Source organism: Camelus ferus, chromosome 2, assembly GCF_009834535.1.
Source record: "Camelus ferus isolate YT-003-E chromosome 2, BCGSAC_Cfer_1.0, whole genome shotgun sequence".
Taxonomy (NCBI): domain Eukaryota; kingdom Metazoa; phylum Chordata; class Mammalia; order Artiodactyla; family Camelidae; genus Camelus; species Camelus ferus.
The window spans coordinates 44,358,126-44,376,936 of NC_045697.1; the positions used below are offsets into that span (position 1 = coordinate 44,358,126).

At 42.0% G+C, this 18,811-nt stretch overlaps 1 protein-coding gene across 4 annotated transcripts in view; it reads left to right on the forward strand.

Moving 5' to 3' along the window:
* The first annotated feature begins 2,051 nt into the window (after positions 1-2,051).
* TMEM150C (transmembrane protein 150C) overlaps positions 2,052-18,811 on the forward strand; it is a 70,368-nt gene continuing 53,608 nt past the window's right edge. The window contains exon 1 of one of the 4 annotated variants that reach the window (XM_032456718.1): positions 2,052-2,359. Coding sequence is in view for 2 of the 4 variants with exons in the window: in XM_032456707.1 (XP_032312598.1) it covers positions 16,121-16,161 (41 nt within the window). In the remaining 2 variants the exon portion in view is untranslated. Of the gene's footprint in view, positions 2,360-2,473; positions 2,611-16,069; positions 16,162-18,811 lie in introns of those variants that run through there. The other 3 variants (XM_032456709.1, XM_032456707.1, XM_006190345.3) reach the window with 3 other exon arrangements.

Below are 18,811 nucleotides of genomic sequence, written 5' to 3' on the forward strand. Positions count from 1 at the left end.
AGATTCACTGCAATTTGACCAGCAGCAGGGATTCTCAGAATCCTGGGAGTGTTATTTATGAGTTGTGCTTCTCAAGTCTGTTTTGCCAATAAGGAAAGTGATTTGAATCTTAAACAATAACAAATTGGCTACCCCAAGAGAAAGGAAATAAGAGAATACAGAATTTCTTTGTAATTCTAAATATTCTCTAGCGGTTTCAGTTAGATAACAAGGCCACTTATATCAGAAAAGCCACCACCCCCACTCAGATGGATGGATGCCTGTGCTGTGAGTTGGGGCAGTGGACTTGGTAGAGCACCATGGTGTCTCACTGTGGTCCTGAGGAATGATTCTGTCCTGCGTACTGATTGCCATCCTACCCACAAAGTTTGTGGCTCGGCTCTTATTTCCAGACCTTAAACCCTGTTTGTCCTGTACTTGGCACTTTCCTCAAAGCCTAAAGCATTTTGGAATACTGTCAACAGATCAGTTCAGAATACAGGATGGACCTTTATATACATTGTATTTTGCTCTTACACCCACACATGATTTAATATATCTAAAATTGTATTGAGCACATGGTGAATGATTTTAATGGGTGGGATACCAAGACCAACAAAAGAAATTTCAAAGTGTGGATAAACTTATGTTTTGTTTGTCTTCAGTTCTCTTGAAGCTTCACTAGAACTCTCATGACATTAATGGAATCAGCTTATAGCAACCAACTCTCCTTCATGGCCAGCATTTTAACACGTTATTTCAGCTGTCAATATCACCGCCGGAATGTAATTTATTTTACTCTTTGAGTTGATTTGAATGGACATTTTAGAGATGAAGGTGGCAATGATTTACTGCTGCTGACAAATGGCACTGGGCCTACCAACAAGTTTATTTCTTAAGAAAAAAGTGGACCTGGCTCTAAGTGAAAATGAAAATGCTCAAATAAATTAATCACAGTACAAGGAAACCTTCCATAAAGGAAAGGAAAAGTAAGGACATATTACAAATAGAGAACGCTTTTCCCAAGAAAGGAAGTGACTCAGCCATGGGTTTGTCAGGAATCACCTGTTGCTCTTTGTAAAAATACCCATGTCCAAGTCCCTCCTCTCCCCTCACCACTCCCCATCCTCAGGTTCTGACTTAGGGGGCCTGTGGTAGACCCAAGCATTTGTATTTTTTAAAGCTCCCATTGGTGATTCAGATATGCAGAGTTTTGAGAGACCACTAATTGGATGGATCCAGAAGTTTTAAAAGAATGTATTGGAAGCAGGTGTAGCCAGAGGGTAACTTCAGTCATGGCAAGAGAAATGAATGGCATTGAAAGGATGGACTTGGGGGAGGGGGTTGTCCTCACAACAGAGCTGGGGTTAATTCATGGACTGGCCTCAAGCAATTCTTAACTCTGAGGGAGTCACAGATCACTGAGAGTCTGATGAAAGCTGTAGTCACTCTCCTTAGAAAAATCTTAAGAGGCTAACCCCCACAAAATTCCGCCGGGGGTTTAGATTCAAGTTTCTGTTTCTGCTGTTTTAACCAGAAGTTTAATAGTCCCATTCCTTAAGGGAAGGGAAACAGAAGAGGCCAGATCCCAGATTTGAAGAAGCTCACAGTCTAGTAGCCAGGAAAAAGCAGTAACAAGTCAATATACACATAATAGTGTATTATGGGGGAATACTATATTGTGGGGGAAGGGAGAGTTCTGGAATGTTGACGCGGAGAATTTGAAAGGTGCTTTGAGAGGCAGCAGATTAGAAGAGGCAGGTGGTACGGAGTCCCCCTAAAAGAATGGAGGTCAACCTAAGGCAGCTTGATAAAGGAGGTCCTCCCGTGGGAGCCCCGTAGGGCCGCGTTTGGAAGAGAAGTTAACGGTGAGCGTGGGATAAAAACAGCGTTGATCCCCGCTGCTGCTAGAGGTCACTGACATGGTGCCACCGGTAGGCTGAAGTTTGGGGTGGGGAAAGCTATCAAAATGCCGATGAATACAGTTTTATAACAGACTGAGACGAGACACTGGGAGGAAGAGAGCGAGCTGGCGCTGGGAGCACGGCCTTGGAGTCGCTGCTCATTGCCAGGGTCAGAAGTTGGCCCTGCGTTTGTTCTCCACGATGAAGGAAAACCGCGGGAGAGCGCTCAGCGGCGGACAACTGCATTCAGCCAGTGTGCACGAAAATGAATCTTAGCTGCTATGTGCAAAAACCCTAGGTGTGTGGACAGAAGGGAGCCAGCCAGAAGGTTACATCGGGTCAGGAATAAAGAACTACCAGGCGGAGGATCCCAGACTCGGTCCTTCCTTTTGTTGGGTGAGGAGCGCCAGGCAAAGGCGTCCACAAAGGCTTTGGAAAGAAGCGGTTCCACCGTCCCCACACGGCTCCAGCCCCCGGTAACTACGCGGGGCACCGAGGGGTGGGGGACGCCCGAGGCCCAGGGATGGGGTGCGGGGAGGGGGGTCAGTCTCCCCCAGAGGCCCGGCAGCGGGGACCCCAGAATAAGTCGGGGGCGGGCGCGGCGCGGCAGGCGGGCAGATCCCACCCCTTCCTGAAGGAAGCGCCCTCCTCGCCGCGACTGCCGCCGCCGCCGCTGCCGCAGGTCACGGCTCCGCGAGGCGACCGCGGCCCCGCCGCACCGGAGCAGGTAGGCGCGGCGCCCGCGGCGCCCCCTCCTCCGCCCGGGGCCGCCAGGCATCCGAGGGGCGTCGGGCCCGGCTCTGCGCCCAGCCCGGAGGCGCAGAGGCGGGGACCGCGGGCGCCTCAGCGGGGCTCGGGCGGCGGGGTCTTCCCGGCCGCGGGGCCCTGCTCGGCTGCGGAGCCCTCCCCCGAGCGCCCCGGGCTCCCGGCCGCCTCCCGAACCCCCGCGGAAGCACGCCGCGGGCGAGGCGAGGGTGGCTGGCGGCGTCCCGGAGCCCCCGCCGGCGCGCCTCGTCCCCGCCGCCGCCGCCGCCGCCGCAGTGCCGTCCGCCGAGCCCCTGCGCCGCCCGCCGGCTGCGACTGCGGTCCTGTCCTTTGACAGGTGTCCCCACTCGCCGCCCCATCCGATACCCCGGCCTTTTGTTGTCCCGGGCGCTCGGGTCGGAAGCGACCCCAAGTTTGGCCTCCCGGTCCGTCTGCCGTTCGCCGATCACTTTCCCGTTAGCAGAGTCAGGCCGGCTCGCGCAGCAGGGGAGCCGGGAGGGATGCACTAACTTGCCTTGCCCTGTGCACAACCTCCGCTCTGAATGAACAGTCCTGCTTCCCTTTCCTGGGTGCACACTTGGAAAGAAATGGGATTTTCAGTTTCTCCGGGGAGACGCCGGTGGGTGGGTGACCGAGGCTGTTCGACCATCCATTGCAATAAAAGAGTGATTAGCTTTGGGGTTATGGAGAGAGCCCCTGTTGAGTGATTTTCTCCTTAAACCGAATCAAATAGAGAACGAGGGGGTTTTTACCATTTTAAATTCATATTCCTTTTCTCTCTGCTCATTCCTCTCCTCTCATACCTTCACAGCACTTTATTATATCCCAAACACTTCACGGATTTTTTTGTCAGGTTTATTCCGGCGAGACCGTCTTTCACGGCCGAGCCATGATTGTGACTACGAATGTGAGAACCTAGCCCAGTTGGGATGGAAGCACCTCTCCTGGAGTGAACCCATTCCCACTTCCTGTGGGAGACCAGGAGAGGTCCAGTTAGGGAACTAAATACACTATTAATATGTTTTTTTTTTAAGTTCTTGGATCTGTTGCAATAACACTGTCTAAATTACGATAATACCAGTTTCTGCTTCTTCATTTCTCTGCTTGAATCAAAGGCAGATTTTTAATAATGCAGGGCTATAACTCCATTCCAGGCTCCAGCTCATCAAAAGGATAGGCGAATGTGGATGTATAAACTCCATGGTAACAGTAAATAAACTGACTGACTTAAAGTTTTCAAGGAAAAATTGTTAGTCTCATGTATGTGATATTTGCAGATCAAAGAATTTTGCAATTTCAGCTCTTATGCATTAAGTCCCAAACTTTTTCTTCTATGTGTCCCAGAGGCACCATGTTTCAAAGATTCACTATAGCTCCCATCTCTTAACGAACTAGAAATGTGAGTTTAATCTTCAAGGCGTAAGCATAGGAATTTTAATGTTGTGTCTTTTATTTATACAATATTTAATAAATATTTTGCAAGCTCCCCAAGTTGGAAGTTCAAAAACCGGGCATGGTAAATAAAAGGATAAAGCAGTTTTGCTAACAGTAATGACAGTTGGTAATGTTATGACGTTGAACAAACATATTAAAGTATTTGGGAAATGCATGTTTATTATAATCTGCCATTAGCTGAAGGCAATCTGTTTGGATTATTTAAACTGACATCAGAGTGTCTCTATAGTGATTGCTTAATTCATGTATTTCTCATCAAATGCCTTTCACAGGTTGCTTCGAGGGGGGGATAGTTTATTCTGTAGAGTAATTTTTTTTTTGCATGAACATAGTAATACCGTATGTTTAGGCTTTGTTCTGGAACTACCACAGTCACACTTACGATGATCTTGCAGGGTTTTCTTGTGCTCACTTTACCTGCTTTGTGATCATCAAGAGTGACGGCACTTGGCTGTGTCCTCCTGCTTTGTTTCCCCTGTGTTCTAGGCGCATCTCTGCAGTACAGTGGCCAGATTAGCTGGGCATCCTGGAGGCACGCAGGAGGAAAAGCTGGCTGGCCCCAGCAATCCTCGACATTTGGTTTCAGCGTAATCTGGCCACTCGGAATGAGTTCAGTAACCAATTAAGCAAGACAGACACTGACAAGATAATGTATCACCTCTCAGTCTTCCCCTTCACAAGAATCTACAGCACTAAGAATCCAGAATACAGTGGTGATTAGGTGCTGTGAGGCTCAAATGATATATGTGCTAAAGTTCTCAAAATGTGATACAAAGACCAAATGTTACTGAATCTAAGTTCATGAAAAGGCTAGGAACAGATCGAGGTATGTAATAAATATTTTCCTTATCCTAAGGGCAATAACAGATGCTCATCCTTGCTTAACTATAAACTTTTATTCCTGGAGCTGATGGTGCCATGTATCTTTATGGTTTTTTGTTTTGTTTTGTTTTGTTTTCATAATTTGCTCTAAGCACTTTCAAGCTAGCTCATAGATTAGTGGAACAAGTCACAGTTATCACCAATGTCATTTCCTGGGATGCTTGGATTTTGAAAGATAACTTGTGGCAATGGAGAGTCTTAATGCAAAGAGATTTTAGACCGGCCAATTGGAATGATATTTTGAAATAATAATGAAATCTTTGGCAGTAGCCTTCAAATTCAACCCCATGGTATTCCAAGTCAAGCCAGTACTGCAAGGTAATGCTTGAAACTCTTTTATGAAGGGAGAAATGAACAATTTTCTTTTCAGCATCTGTGAATGGTTTTTCTCTAGATCAGTGCTGTCCAATAAAACTTCCCGCTATGATGGAAATGTTCTGTAATCTGCCCAGCACGGTAGCCATGAGCCCCATGTGGCTGTTGAACCTTTGAAATATGTCTAGTATAATTGAAGAACTGAATTTTAAATTTTATTTAATTTTAATTAATTTAAATAGCCATATGGGGCTATCATACTGGACAGTGCAGCCTTAAATTTTCTCCACCCATTTCCTGCAGAGGTAACGCTTAATGACAATTATCCTTAATTGGAAGAAAGTGGAGATTGGCATGGATAGAACCAGGAGTTAAGATTTGACTCTGTAATCCTGTTGTTATGAAAAAATACTTGCAATTACTCCGAAGAAGGTGTTGAATGTTGAAGTTCAGCTGTATTCTAAAAATCAAGCTTCCCTTTTCAATTCCCACATGTCTGCTAGCCACACAAATAAGCATCACCCAGAGTTGGCCCCATGTGTCTGTGTTCTTAAACTTGTTTTTTAATTAGCTCTTTTGCACATTATAGAATCATTTATCCTTAGAGTTAGTTTCTGCCCTTTTCAAGGGGAGGGGAATTTAGAGAGGCAGAAAACTGAAGATGATTTACAACCAGCCCCGCTCCCCTCCTGTAATCACAGAGACCCTCTGAGAAGTGTGAGGAGTTAGTGCCCGGCCTCAAGAAGTGGCTGAAGCCTCTGTCTCCCTTGGGCCCTCCTTGTCTGGTGTCTTTCTCTTGGCCTTTAACCCAGATCCTCCCACCTAGCCCAGCCCCTGTGGATGAAAAAGTCCAGTTGAAAAATAACCTACCATTAATTTTAGTAAAACTGTTAAAATGGGATTTTATTTTGCATTTTATTTTGGCTCTTGAGAGGGACTTTTTTTTTTTACTTTATTTTAAAAAATCTTTTTATTTATTTTTTGTTGGGAGGTGATAATTAGGTTTATTTATTCATTTATTTATTTTTAATGGAAGTACTGGGGACTGAACCCAGGAGCCCATGCGTACTAGGCATGCACTCTACCACTGTGCTATACCCTCCCTCCAGAGAGGGATATATTTTTAATTAGACTTTTTCTCAAGACACTGCTACTCATATTTCTTGTGTGAGTGACCCTCCTTCATCCAGCCTAGGATACCTCTCCCCAGGCCAGAGCTCAGAGTCCTGAGGGTTCCCCTTCTCCAGGAGGGACTCTCTCTTAATCAATTATTTAGAAATTTGTTGAAGGTGTTTGTGCATACTAAAATATAAGTTAAAGCAACCCCCAAATTTTCTCTGCCCTTAAGATGTATATAGGACAACATTTCCCAAATTAGTGTCCATCCCATGAGGGCACAGAGATGCTTGAGTAAATTTCGGATATGTTCCATATAACCCCTTTAAAAAATTTTATTTATAATGCACAATAGCATGGTAAAGTCTCTAAGATGAGATACATATACCAATTTAACTTTTTTATTGTTGTTTTCCAAAGAATTTTTCATACAACACTTATAGTATTTTTCAGACCACATGTCCTGAGTCATGAAATCAATTTAACAGATTAGGATCAACATTTTTTAAATGAAATGGCATATATAAAAGAATAGGAATTATGACTGTGCACTCCTCTTAGTGAGGGTTATAGTGTTTGATGAAACTTTTGGTTCCCCCGTGTGTGCAGGTGCAAGGCCACGAGGCAACAGAGAAAGGTGGTCAAAAGCACTGTAGAAACAGGACCCCTGGGTTCCAATTCTGACTCTACCCCACCCTGTCTGTGTATGGCAAGCACTTTATAAACGTGGTCACTATTCATTTTATTATTATATAAATGTTTGTGTGTATACTGAATCATGATGTTAAAATACTGCCCCTGAAACTAAGCTTGAGACTCACTTTGGAAAAGATTGATCTAGGACAGGGCTCCATGCTGAACGCTGAACCTGGGCAGTCGGAGACAGAGCCCACAGGTTCAGCCATCTCAGCTCCCATGTTGTGATGCAGTAGTGACACGCGGATGCACACCTGCAGACCTGTGAGACTCAGACATGGTGCCGCACTGCACCAGTGTGGAAGTGAGCTGATGACAGTTGTGTTCTGTAAGACAGGGCCTGATGAGTGAGGGGGCAGGCGTTGCACATGTAGGCCGGAAGAGACCTCACTGCTGCCAGCCTGTGGCCTCTGAAGGTTAATGCCCTTGGACAGGCAGCCTGATGCCCAAAGAAACCCAGATGTGCCAGAGACTAGCAGCTCAGTCTTTCTTCCATCCTGACCAGTTCCTAACTTCTGCATACTGGTTTGTAGCAAATAGTCACAACAGGTCTAAAGAGATATGTCCATCCCATTAAACTCTCACTTTTTACTACATTCTAAATTATTTGTTTTTTTAAATCACTTTCTGTCCTTAATAGTGTTTCATAATATAATAAATGGAAAGCAATGTTGTTTTAAGAATTTCATATAAAAGGAGACGTCTTAAAATTGAGAGTGGGAATCTTTTTTTCTCCCCTATTGCAATCTAGAAAGTAAAACTAATTTCATTTTGGAAGTAGATTTCAGTTTTCCTTAAAAGTCAAACTAAATGTAAGCAATCACTTGTCTATAGACTTTGTCAGGTAGAATAGATAACGCAAGTTTGTCATCATGGTTACTTTTCTTTTCTAAAAAGTATAGAGGCTGTGTCTAACATACTAAAAGTCTTTAAGGTATTCAGATTTTGTTCGAGGCTGCGGAATCGTCCATCTCTGAGGACACTGATGCAGACTATCTGTGGAATGTAAAGGAGTGAGATGAAGTGTCATTGACAAAACGGTGAAAGTCATGTAATACTTTTAGACAAGTGAGACAAAAGCTTAAGAAGTAATTGTGATTGATGATGGCAGTAGTGGAAATTAGCCTGTAGTTTAAATGGTGTTATTTAACTCCAAAGTAATTATAATGAATTATAATGGTTTTCAACTGAATATAAACATAAATGTCTCCAAAAATAGAATAGCCTTACTATTCATCAAACATTTCATTTATTAACAAGGTAGATGTCTTTCTGGTTTTTTTTTTTTTTTTTAACGCTTATGAAGACTTAGCTGCCAAAGAAATATTTAAAATGGTAATAATTGGAAATTTTTAAGCATAAACTAAAACTGACTATACATAGTTAAAATTATTATTGTATTTTTCAACACTAGTCCGGTTAATAAAATAGTCTTTCAGATTATTTTTATACTATTGATTCATGAGTGAAAAGGTTAAGTGTTAGTTAAGAATTGTTGATACCATTGTAAAGCAATCCAAATAGAAATAATAGTTTTTTACTGAACTTGGAGTGTTTGTGAATTAGAATTAGAATTCTGTAATGTAATTGTCCTGGAATTTCAAGGGAAATACGTCTCCTGGAATTTATAAGTTCTACTTTTCACTAAAACTTAAAGGGTATTTACATAGAAACACTAGTAACTGAGATATAACTGCATGCAGTAGCAGGAGTACTATGTGTGACAGTTTTTCTTCCTTGTGGTATTATGTTCCCACATAGCCTGGACTTCAAAAGTATGTCATTTTGAAAAAATTTTCCAGTCTTGTCAATGACAGTGCAGTGTTTACAAGAACCATATTTATCTCCCTGTAATTTTAGCAGCTAATAGAATGGTTCTTGAGAAAGCTGATTATCTTTTCTATGACATTTTGATTGGTGTTTTTCCATTTCAATTTGAGTTTATATGTGGCATAAAAATTGATTATATGAAAAGGAGTGGGTTGCCATTGTATACCAAAATTGTGATGGTATAAATAAGGAAAATCACAAATAAACAACCTAATCTACCACCTAAAAGAATTAGAAAAAGAACAAAGTTTTGATTATATATGTATGCATGTGAAAATAAGGGCAAGAATTTTCCAGCAACTGATTTGGGGAAAGATACCGTTGTGATCCAATAGTGGTGCATCGTGTTTTTTTAGAGACCAGGCCACGGAACCAAGTGAATGTTCACTTACAGAGCCATAAATTTGGCAGTTCAGAAATGGTGTTCTTTATTAACTATTGGACAATATTTGTGAAATCCCTAGTATGGTCCCTGGCCCAGAGTAATTTTTTTTCCACTGTTACTTCCTGCTTATTCATAACATAGGTTTTAACTCATGTCATTACATGGAAAATTAAAGAGGATTGTTCTGGATGATAATTGCTCCCCTACTGAGAATCTAAGAGCTAGATAAAGCCTTTGGAAGTCACATAATTTACTTCTTAGAGTCTTGGCATGACTGCAGTCATCACAGAGAGATGATGTGTACACTCCATTCTACTTTGAGTCTATGAATATTTTACATTACTTCTTGGCACACTGTTTATCCAGGCTGACTTAACAGGACTCTGATGTTGAACCTAGGCTCACTTCAGTTTCATATAGTTCCTGCTTTGCTTGCTTGTTGCCTGCTTACCTTGTCTTTCCAATTAAATCATTGGGGTTTTGTGTGTAGAAGTTATTATTATGCAATTTTGGTATCCCACTGGGTTATTTAATAACAGGGGTTAGCAAACTATTTTGAAAGTAAAGTTTTATTGGAGCACAGCCGTGCTCATTGGTTACATATTACCTACCTGTGACTGCTTCTGCACTCCCACACAGAGCTGAGTAGCAATTGAAACAGACTCCATCTGGCCCAGAAAGCTGAAAATCTCTGCTATTTGGTCCTGTATAATAAGGAAAAGGTTGTTGACCCCTGTGCATTTAATACTCTTCCTATGGGATTCTTGAATAAAATGTGCGGGAAAGTGGCCTGCTACAAATTATATACAGCTAACTGCTTTCTGTAGGGACAAATTTCCCACCTGAATGACCAAATGAGTGACTCTTCCTGTTTCACTGTCCATTGGCTCTGAAATCAGCATAGGCTTAGGTGAGTCACTAGATGTGTAATCTTAAATGAGTTATTTAATCCTTTTTAAGCCTGTGTTTTCTTGTGTACAAAATAAAGGTCAGTATGGTGCCTGCTGTTGGGAGACAGTTCTCCATGCATCCCATGCATTTCAGCAGGTCTTACAAGGAGAGGCACTGACTGCCCTTTCATTCTAGACTGCCTTTTCAAGGATGTTTGTGTAAACAGTCTTGGATGATAGAGATAGAGTTGCCCTCAGAAGCCAAGGGCAGGCATGCTTATATCCAGAGTAATAGATTTGAGTTCTCTCAGCTCAGAGTTCCTCTCCAGTAATGCTACTCGCTGCATAGACAGGTGTCACATAGCCCTCTTTTGATGCGTGAAGGAATTGGAGCTGGGGAACTGGTGCAAGCAAATGCTGATACTCTGGCCCCTGCTGTTGCCATGAGTAATAAAGTCCTTTGTTTCTGACCCAGGAGTCTTGTGTCTTCTGCCAGCATTCGTGAAACTGTGGTAGGCTAACTTGTGCAAATAAAATCTCAGCCCTTTTACAGTTCTTGGACAACTGTTCTATGGAGTTATTATAAGAATTGAATAAGGTAATAAATATGAAACATTTAACACAGCACCTGGCATATACTAAATGCCCAATAAATGTTAGCTATTAATTACTATCTAGCTAACTATTAACTCTGCAGTGTGTAATTGGGTCCTAGTTTTGTGTTGAAAGCTTATGTCTTAAGGTAATGATTTTTCCAACTGTAGCCCACCAGGGTTATGAGAACAGTTAAGGAGGCTTATTTTTTTAATGATACGGAAAATAGAATATAATAGAATAATAAAATATCCAAGTGTAAAATATGTAGTAAGGATAAATATTGATTTGTAAAACTTTAGATTTCTGTCATATGCATATATATCTGTATACAAGGCTGTGATATAAAAAATTTATTTTTTACTGTCAGTCACAGTCAAAAAAGTTGGAAAGCCACTGCTGCCCTAATACATATATGCAAGTGTTCAGAAAAACTCCTGTTCATGAGAGCATAGAATTCCTTTCTTTACTTTTATTTCTGAAAAGAGATGTAAAGGACCACCATCACTCATCTGAGAAGTGACCAGATTCACTGTGTTCACCCTCTGCATACCATGTGGCTCATTTTTGCCCATGATTAGCAGAAAATGAATGCAACCACCAGGTTATTTTCTGAAGAAAGAGTTTTTTTATATTAGCCCCGTCCAATAGAACCTTCTTTGGTGGTGGAAATGTTCTATTTCTGAACCTTCCAGTACAGCAGCCAATAGCTCTTGAACACTTGACTGTGCAACTGAGGAACTGAGCTTTTAATTAAAACAATTTAAATTTGAATTAATTTAAATTTAAATAGCCACGTGTGGCTATTGGACAGCGCAGTTTCTGTTTGAACGGCCAGCTGTGGTTTTCCTCAGCACAGCTAACTGCATGGTTTGGCTTGTATTACAGTCCTAAGGTGCAGCACCCTCCCACTGGGTTGTTCAAAGAGCCATTGACCCTTGCGCACAGCTGACTTGGGCAGACCTTGGGGTGAAGAGGTGCTTGATGAGCTGCTACCTTGGACAGTGCCACAAGCCAGAAAAAAATGGCATGATGCCAGCAGACAGAGGTTCTTAACCCTGGCTATGCAATAGAGTCATCTGAAAATCGGTAACAGTCTGGGCTGCACCTCAGACCAATTAAATCAGACATTTTTGCAAAGCTCAATGGGTATGCTGTCATATTCTCAGCTGGGCAGCATCCCAAGTACTTTGATGATGCTCTACCATAGTATCCCAGAAAGTACTGGCTCTTATTGACCAACTCGTACATCCAGTGCTTCCCATTTATGTTTTCAGCACACATATGGTTCCTAGTGTGTGTTTGAGATATGCTGTTCTTGCTCAGTCTAGAGGGGGAGACCAACACGTAAACAGTTATCAAACAATAGGGTAAGCATAATAATAGAAGAATCATAGGGTGCTTTGAGAACACCCAAGAGGAGGCATCAGAGGGTCTTCCTAGAGGTGGTGACATCCAACCTGAGTCTTATAGGATCAGAAGGAATAGTCACGTGAAGAAAGGAAAATGAAAAAAAAAAAAAAAGGATACTGCCTGGGAGGAGGCCAACATTTTCTGTCCCTCTAGGATTAAACACCATAAGATAGCTCCCTCCTGGGGGAGACCCTCACTGCTGTTGTAACAAACCTCATGGAGTATCCTTATCCTAACTGGCATTTATCATTTATTCATTTACTCATTCATGCATTTATTCAACAAGTGTGATTTATTGAGGCACTACTACGTGTAGACATGATCTAGGTGCTGGTGATACAGCAGTGAACAAAACAGACAGCACTCTTGTCCTTAGGGGACTCTGTATTCTAGTGGGGAAGACTGAGCAAAATTAAACAAGGAAATAGTATAGTGCAAGGCTAATGTGCTATGGAGAAAAATAAGTCACGGTAAGGAATTTGAAGGTTCTGGAGAACGTGCTCTGAGAACCAGAAGTCTCACTGCATCTCTCTGCAAACTTAGTGGCAGTTCTTACTATTTTCTGAGACTGGACTTGGGTTCTGCAGTTATTTTCCTTTGTTCAAGCCTGGCCGTCCACCGATGTCCATCACCCCATGTCCTCCTGCCTCCTGTAGCACCATAACTTATGCCCGCACAACCTCTCATGCTCCCCTCCCCAGCCCCATGCATCATGTCTTGTATGTTCACCCTCTCTTAGCATTTTCGCTTCCAGTTCTCTGTTGATTCCCTCCACTCTTTTCCTCTTCACCCCAGGGGATCCATGGTTAATAAAGTTCTCGACCTTCCGCTTATTGCTCTGTCACCTTCCTCCATGGGTCATTGCATGAAAAGGCTTGTGAGGCTAAACGTGGTAAACCACCTTTCACCCTTTCTCATCACTACTCTCCATCCAGCTCCCAATCACTTCCATCTATTTCTTGAAGAACTAAAGACCTGGTCTTTCCAAACCTCCCTTTCCTGACTCTTGTCATAACCCATCCTAGATGATCTGACCATGAATCTCGCCTCAAAATCCTTGGACCTTCTTCTTCTTCTTTTTTTTTTAATTGAAGTATAGTCAGTGTACAATATTGTGTCAATTTCTGGTGTACAGCTTAATGTTTCAGTCATACATACATATACATATATTCATTTTGATATCCTTTTTCATTATAGTTTATGGCAAGATATTGAATACAGTTCCCTGTGCTATACAGGGAACCTTTATTATATTCCTCTTTCTTCCTCTCTCTTATATCTTTCCTGGCTCCTTCCCATCAGCCAGGCATTTACAGATTTCTTCTATTCTAAAAAGTAATTCTCCTGGGCTAAATTATGATGGATCTCTATAATAGAATACTGTCCAGTCGTCTGAAATATTGATGGAAGTGTATATATCTCACATGGAAAGATGATCACAAAAATGAGTGAAAGAAGTTTTAAAGTAGCTTATCAAGTGATTTTCTTTTTCTTATTTTATTTATATTTTTTATTTTAAATGCTGTAAAAGAAAATACATAACATAAAATTTACCATCTTAACTATTTTGGAGTATACAATGTACCCATTAAACAGTAGCTCCCTTTTCCCCCGGCCTCCCCCAGCCCTTGGCCACCACCATCTCCTTTATGTCTCTATGAATTTGACAATTCTAGGTACCTCATATAAGTGGAATCATAGAACATTTGTCCTTTTCTGATTGGTTTATTTCACTTAGCACAGTGTCCTAATGGTTTACCCAGGTTGTAGCAGGTCAGAATTTCTTCCTTTTTAAGGCTTAATAACATTCCATTGTATTTATATACCATGTTTTAAATGATTTCATTTTTGAAGAAAAATGTATTTGTTAGTATATGTAAATACATATGGTATAAAAACACACATATATACATATAGAAGATTGTACATCAAAATGTTAACAGTGGTTATCTCTAAATTGTGGAATCTTGAATACTTTTCACCTTCTTTCTCCTCATGTGTGCCTTCTAAAGTGTCTGCAGCGAGCGCACTTCCCCGTCGTAAATGCCGAAGGAGACAGAAGTCAGTGGCGCCTTGTGGGCTACAGTCTAGTCATCCCCGCCGCCCACCGGGCGCCTGCCCTTCTCTCCAGCTTGTCATGCCCCACTCTCTGCCTTACCCGTTACGCTCTGAGCACCACAAAGTCCTGGTTCCTGCACCCGTAGAGGCTGGATGCCCTGGAGCCCTCACCTGTGCCACCCCCTCTCCCCAGCTGTAGGGGAAGCCTCTGCACCCTGAAGACACAGCCCAGAGCCATTTCCTTCTTGCTTGCCCTCCCACTGCGCTCCGTGCTGGGTCAGCTTGCTCCCTTCAGGGCTCCCTAATCCCTTTACCAATCTGGTGCTGCACTTGTTTCCTGATTATCTACGAGCTGCCTGGGGGCAGGGGCTGCGCGTCCATCCCTGTGTTTGCAGCACTTGGCACAGAGCCTGGGCAACTAAGCTGGGCGGCTTGGGGAGCCACTGGCTGTTCAGACAGGCTGGATCTCTGGATGCTCAGGAATGAGGCTGAAAATGTCGGTGGAAGACTTGCCCCAAAGCCCTTCGTTCCACGACACCCTGCTGCCCCTTGCATGGACCGGGTAAAGATGTAAATATACGTTACATTTGACCAAAAATAAATTCGATGTTAAAATTATTGAAAAGCACTACATTTCTATCTTCATGATACCAGTGAACTCTGGCCCTAGTCCTTGGTCACGTGGCCATGCCTGGTCTCCTGTTGTGCTGGCTCATACACACGTTTGGTAAATACCTGTCAACCTCCTTCATAACCCTAGTGGCTCCCTATGATCAAACCTCTCTTCCTTGGCTGCTTGGATAGGCTGGGACAGGAGTTATTTAGGGCCATGGGAGGCCTTTATTACCATCCTCCAAGTCTATGATAGTGACTCGTTGCTTACATTACAAGTATGATTGATCCCAATCAGGACCCTTTTGAGAAACAGAAAAGGGGTAAAAAGATCTACTGCCAGCATAGCTTGAGTGCTGTGTTTAAGCATCCTGGTGGGTAAAGGCAGCTGATGAATTCTTGCTGCACTTGCTGTTGCCAGCGACACCTGGCTCCTTAAGAAAGGCTCTGAAAGTCATATTGTGTTTAATAGTAGCTCACTCTGAAAGCTGTTATAGGCCAAGTTTGGTAAAGCAAATTCCACAGGCTGGTACAGTTAGGTAGTTTGAGACAATTCTCTTACCTTTAAAAGAGGGATTCTAGGCCTCCTTTAGGGAGCATTAAAAGAGCAGAAGGAAAAATGAAAAATGGTTTTAATTACTGTGGCACTGAATCGTTCGGGGCTATCGTCTGCTTCTCAGGCCGTGAGGATTTATCTTGGTTTTCCTTGAGAAAGGTCGCCCAATGTGAGTGATTTACCCAGACTATCTGAAATATTTTTAGCAAAAATTATTGATGACAGGACACTTGATGTTTGAAATGATACATTTTCCAGCTATTGGACCAACATGTGGTGTACTGGCATTGGTAGCCCGTGCTGCTCGCATCAGAATCACAACAGCTTAATTTAATGGTTCCTTCTTACCAAGATCAGGCTCTTTTTGTAGAAGTTTGGCTAGACTAGATAATCCTGGGTATGATATTTTTGTCTTGTTCTCTTTTGTTTTTGCTCAGTAAGCCAGAAGAGGAAGTAACAACATTACTTGGAATGAGCACTAGACTCAGAGATGTAATGTCAGCATTTAAATCCTAGACTAACCACCCTCTATACCGGTTGTGCGCTTGGATGAGTTATTTAAACTCTAACAGAAGCTTTAGAGTTTCTGTTGTTCGTCAGTAAAATGCGGATTTATTTGCCTGTCTTGCTCACTAGACTGTAAGCTTCTTCAGAGTAGGGATTATGGCTCATGCATCATTGGAAACTCAATACATGGATGTGGCCTGGCAGGTAAGAACTCTATAAATATTTGTGGACTAAATCAGATTCACTTTACTTACTTCATAGGTTGTTTGGAAGGCACAGGTAGGATGAGCAGCAGTAGAGGGGAGTGTTAACAGCACAGTCCTTGGGTCCCAGTCCTGGCTCCAGCACGTGACAGTGGGCAAGTAACTGTTTTCTGGGCATCTGTGGAAGTGGGTGATGGTTCCTAGCTCCTAGGGTTGTAGTCGGTGTGCCTGCACACAGGAAGTGCTGTGTACATACCAGCTATTGATGAAACATGGGAACGGGCTTTGCAAAGTGCTGTTCACATAAAGGTAGTATTGATTCGATGCTACCTTGCTAATTGTTGGACACACTAGGAAATACTTACAGGACTGGGTTTTTCCTTTTCTTAATTAGTGGTAATTCAGTTCCGTTTCACATTTTCCAAAGCCCAACTTAGGGTATCTTTCAGCTGGACCCTTTTAGTGACACCCATAAGCACCTGGATGCAAAGTGTAAGTTCGGAGAAGCCCTGACCTTGGGCTGCCCCAGCCTGGACCTGCTGCCTGCTGTCTTTTTCCTCTCTTTGCTTTGTGGAAGTAATTCTGGTCAATTCCCAGGCAGTACAGATTTTTAAGATGATGTTAAATAATAATGATTTCAGATGTGCAAACACTGCATCAGTTTCTACGCTAGTTTCTCAACCTCTTGCGTCTTGGCCACTAGAGTCCCTCGTGTGCCATGCTGCCTGCCTCATCTTCCCATAATTTTACTCTCCCAAGGTCTCCCCAACCCAGGAACCCTCCTGAGATAGTACATTATTATAGGACCAAATCCAGGCTACTGGCGTTGCCATTCAAGGCCGTGTATGATCTGAACCCATTTTATCTAGCCACGTTTTACTTCCAGTTTCTCTCTGATGTAGACTTTTACTGCCCAGTCACCTGGGCCTAGTCTTGTCTTCTTACTTTCATTTTCACGGTCCCCACACGAAAATGCCCTCCCTGCCCATTCTGTTTATTTACATTTGCCCATAGATTTAACGCCCCTCCCTTTCATAAATCCTACCTCTTCCTGAACATTGACTGGCTTCTCCTGTATTTTTGCATTGCGGCTTTATTAAGTGCCATTTTGAAAATGAGTATCTTCTCATGAATGACTCAGATGTTAACTTGATAATATTAAAATTATTTTAAGCTTACCGTTAGGCATTCAGGAAAATTGTACTTGTTTTATATGCAGTATAAGTTAAAAAAATATTAACTTTTTCCTCTTGGCAGCTATAATTCCACCCCACTGCACATAAATAAAGCCCTGGAGTCCAGACCATATGCAGTAAAACAAAATAATATTGTAGAGCAAAGCAGGGCTACTATTGCTATTATGGGACTCATAAGTCTCTTATTTCTTGACTTTTATAACACGTGAGACATTGGCTGTTTCAGTATCTCAGCAATTCTTCACTATTAAACCATGGATAGACTATAGAATTAAGAGCCAGAACCCTGAAATCATTTAAGCACACAGTAGGAATTCAATCATTGTTGTGGACAGATTGGTTTGTGGTTTATTTTTGGCTCCTCACTGGTTGATACATGTCAATTCACCTTTCTGTACTAATTTAGTACATCTTCTAAAAATTAGGATTTTCTTAAGCTTCAGATATAATGAAATAAAATTTAATTGCTAGAGTACAAACATACTACATGTCATGAGAATCAACATCACCTTCCTTTTGCCCTCCCTCTCTTCCTTCTTTTTCTTCTTTTCTTTCACATCAGTGGGCATCTGAAATGCTGAGTGCATTGGACCAGAAGGAGCTGGGTGGACGTGTGGATGAGTAAAACATTGCCTTCACTCTAAGAAATCACAGCCTAGCACTGGAGACACACAGGAACAACTATGGTCTAACTACGAGATTGAATTAAATAAGGGTAAATAGTTACATAAGCAAACTGGGTAAATACAGAGAAAGAAGGAGAAGCTTGGAAAACATATGAACATAATAAATCATACTAAGTTTCTAGTATGTGCCAAGCTCTGTGCTAGGTCATAATTATGTTACTACATCCTCACAACAAATATTTAAGGTAGGTACATTAATCTACTTTTCAAAAATAAATAAATTGGAACACAATGTGAAAGAGGCAGAGCTGTGATTCAAATCCAGACCACTCTTTTACTATACCAGCCTGTCTTTATGCCAGTGTGAAAATAAAGTTTAATATGTAAATAAAAAGGTTTTGATGGATACTTCAAAATAACCACAAAGCTTTGCAGAGGCTGGCATTTCCCTTGAGGACATTAGCCAGGATAAAAAGGAATAAAGTACAAAAGAAATAATGCACAGGAGAAAAAAAAACTTTAGAAGAAAATACCCTTCAGTTTTGAAGTCTCCCAAGTAATGAATGGTAATCTCTTCTTTATGAATTTAACCACTGCAATACCAGGTAGAGATATTGAAGATCATTCTGTGAATCATCAAAATAGAACTAACTTTCCTTAGGATTATTAAGTAGATTGCAAAGGGGGACTTCGACACAATTTTTATATGTAGTTGTGCATTTCAGCAGTTATTGCAGATGAACATTAAAAACGCCATCAAATTTCAAATTAATCCCCTTGAGTTTTTTCTACTGAATTCTTTGATACTTCTAAATTAATTTGGTGAGAG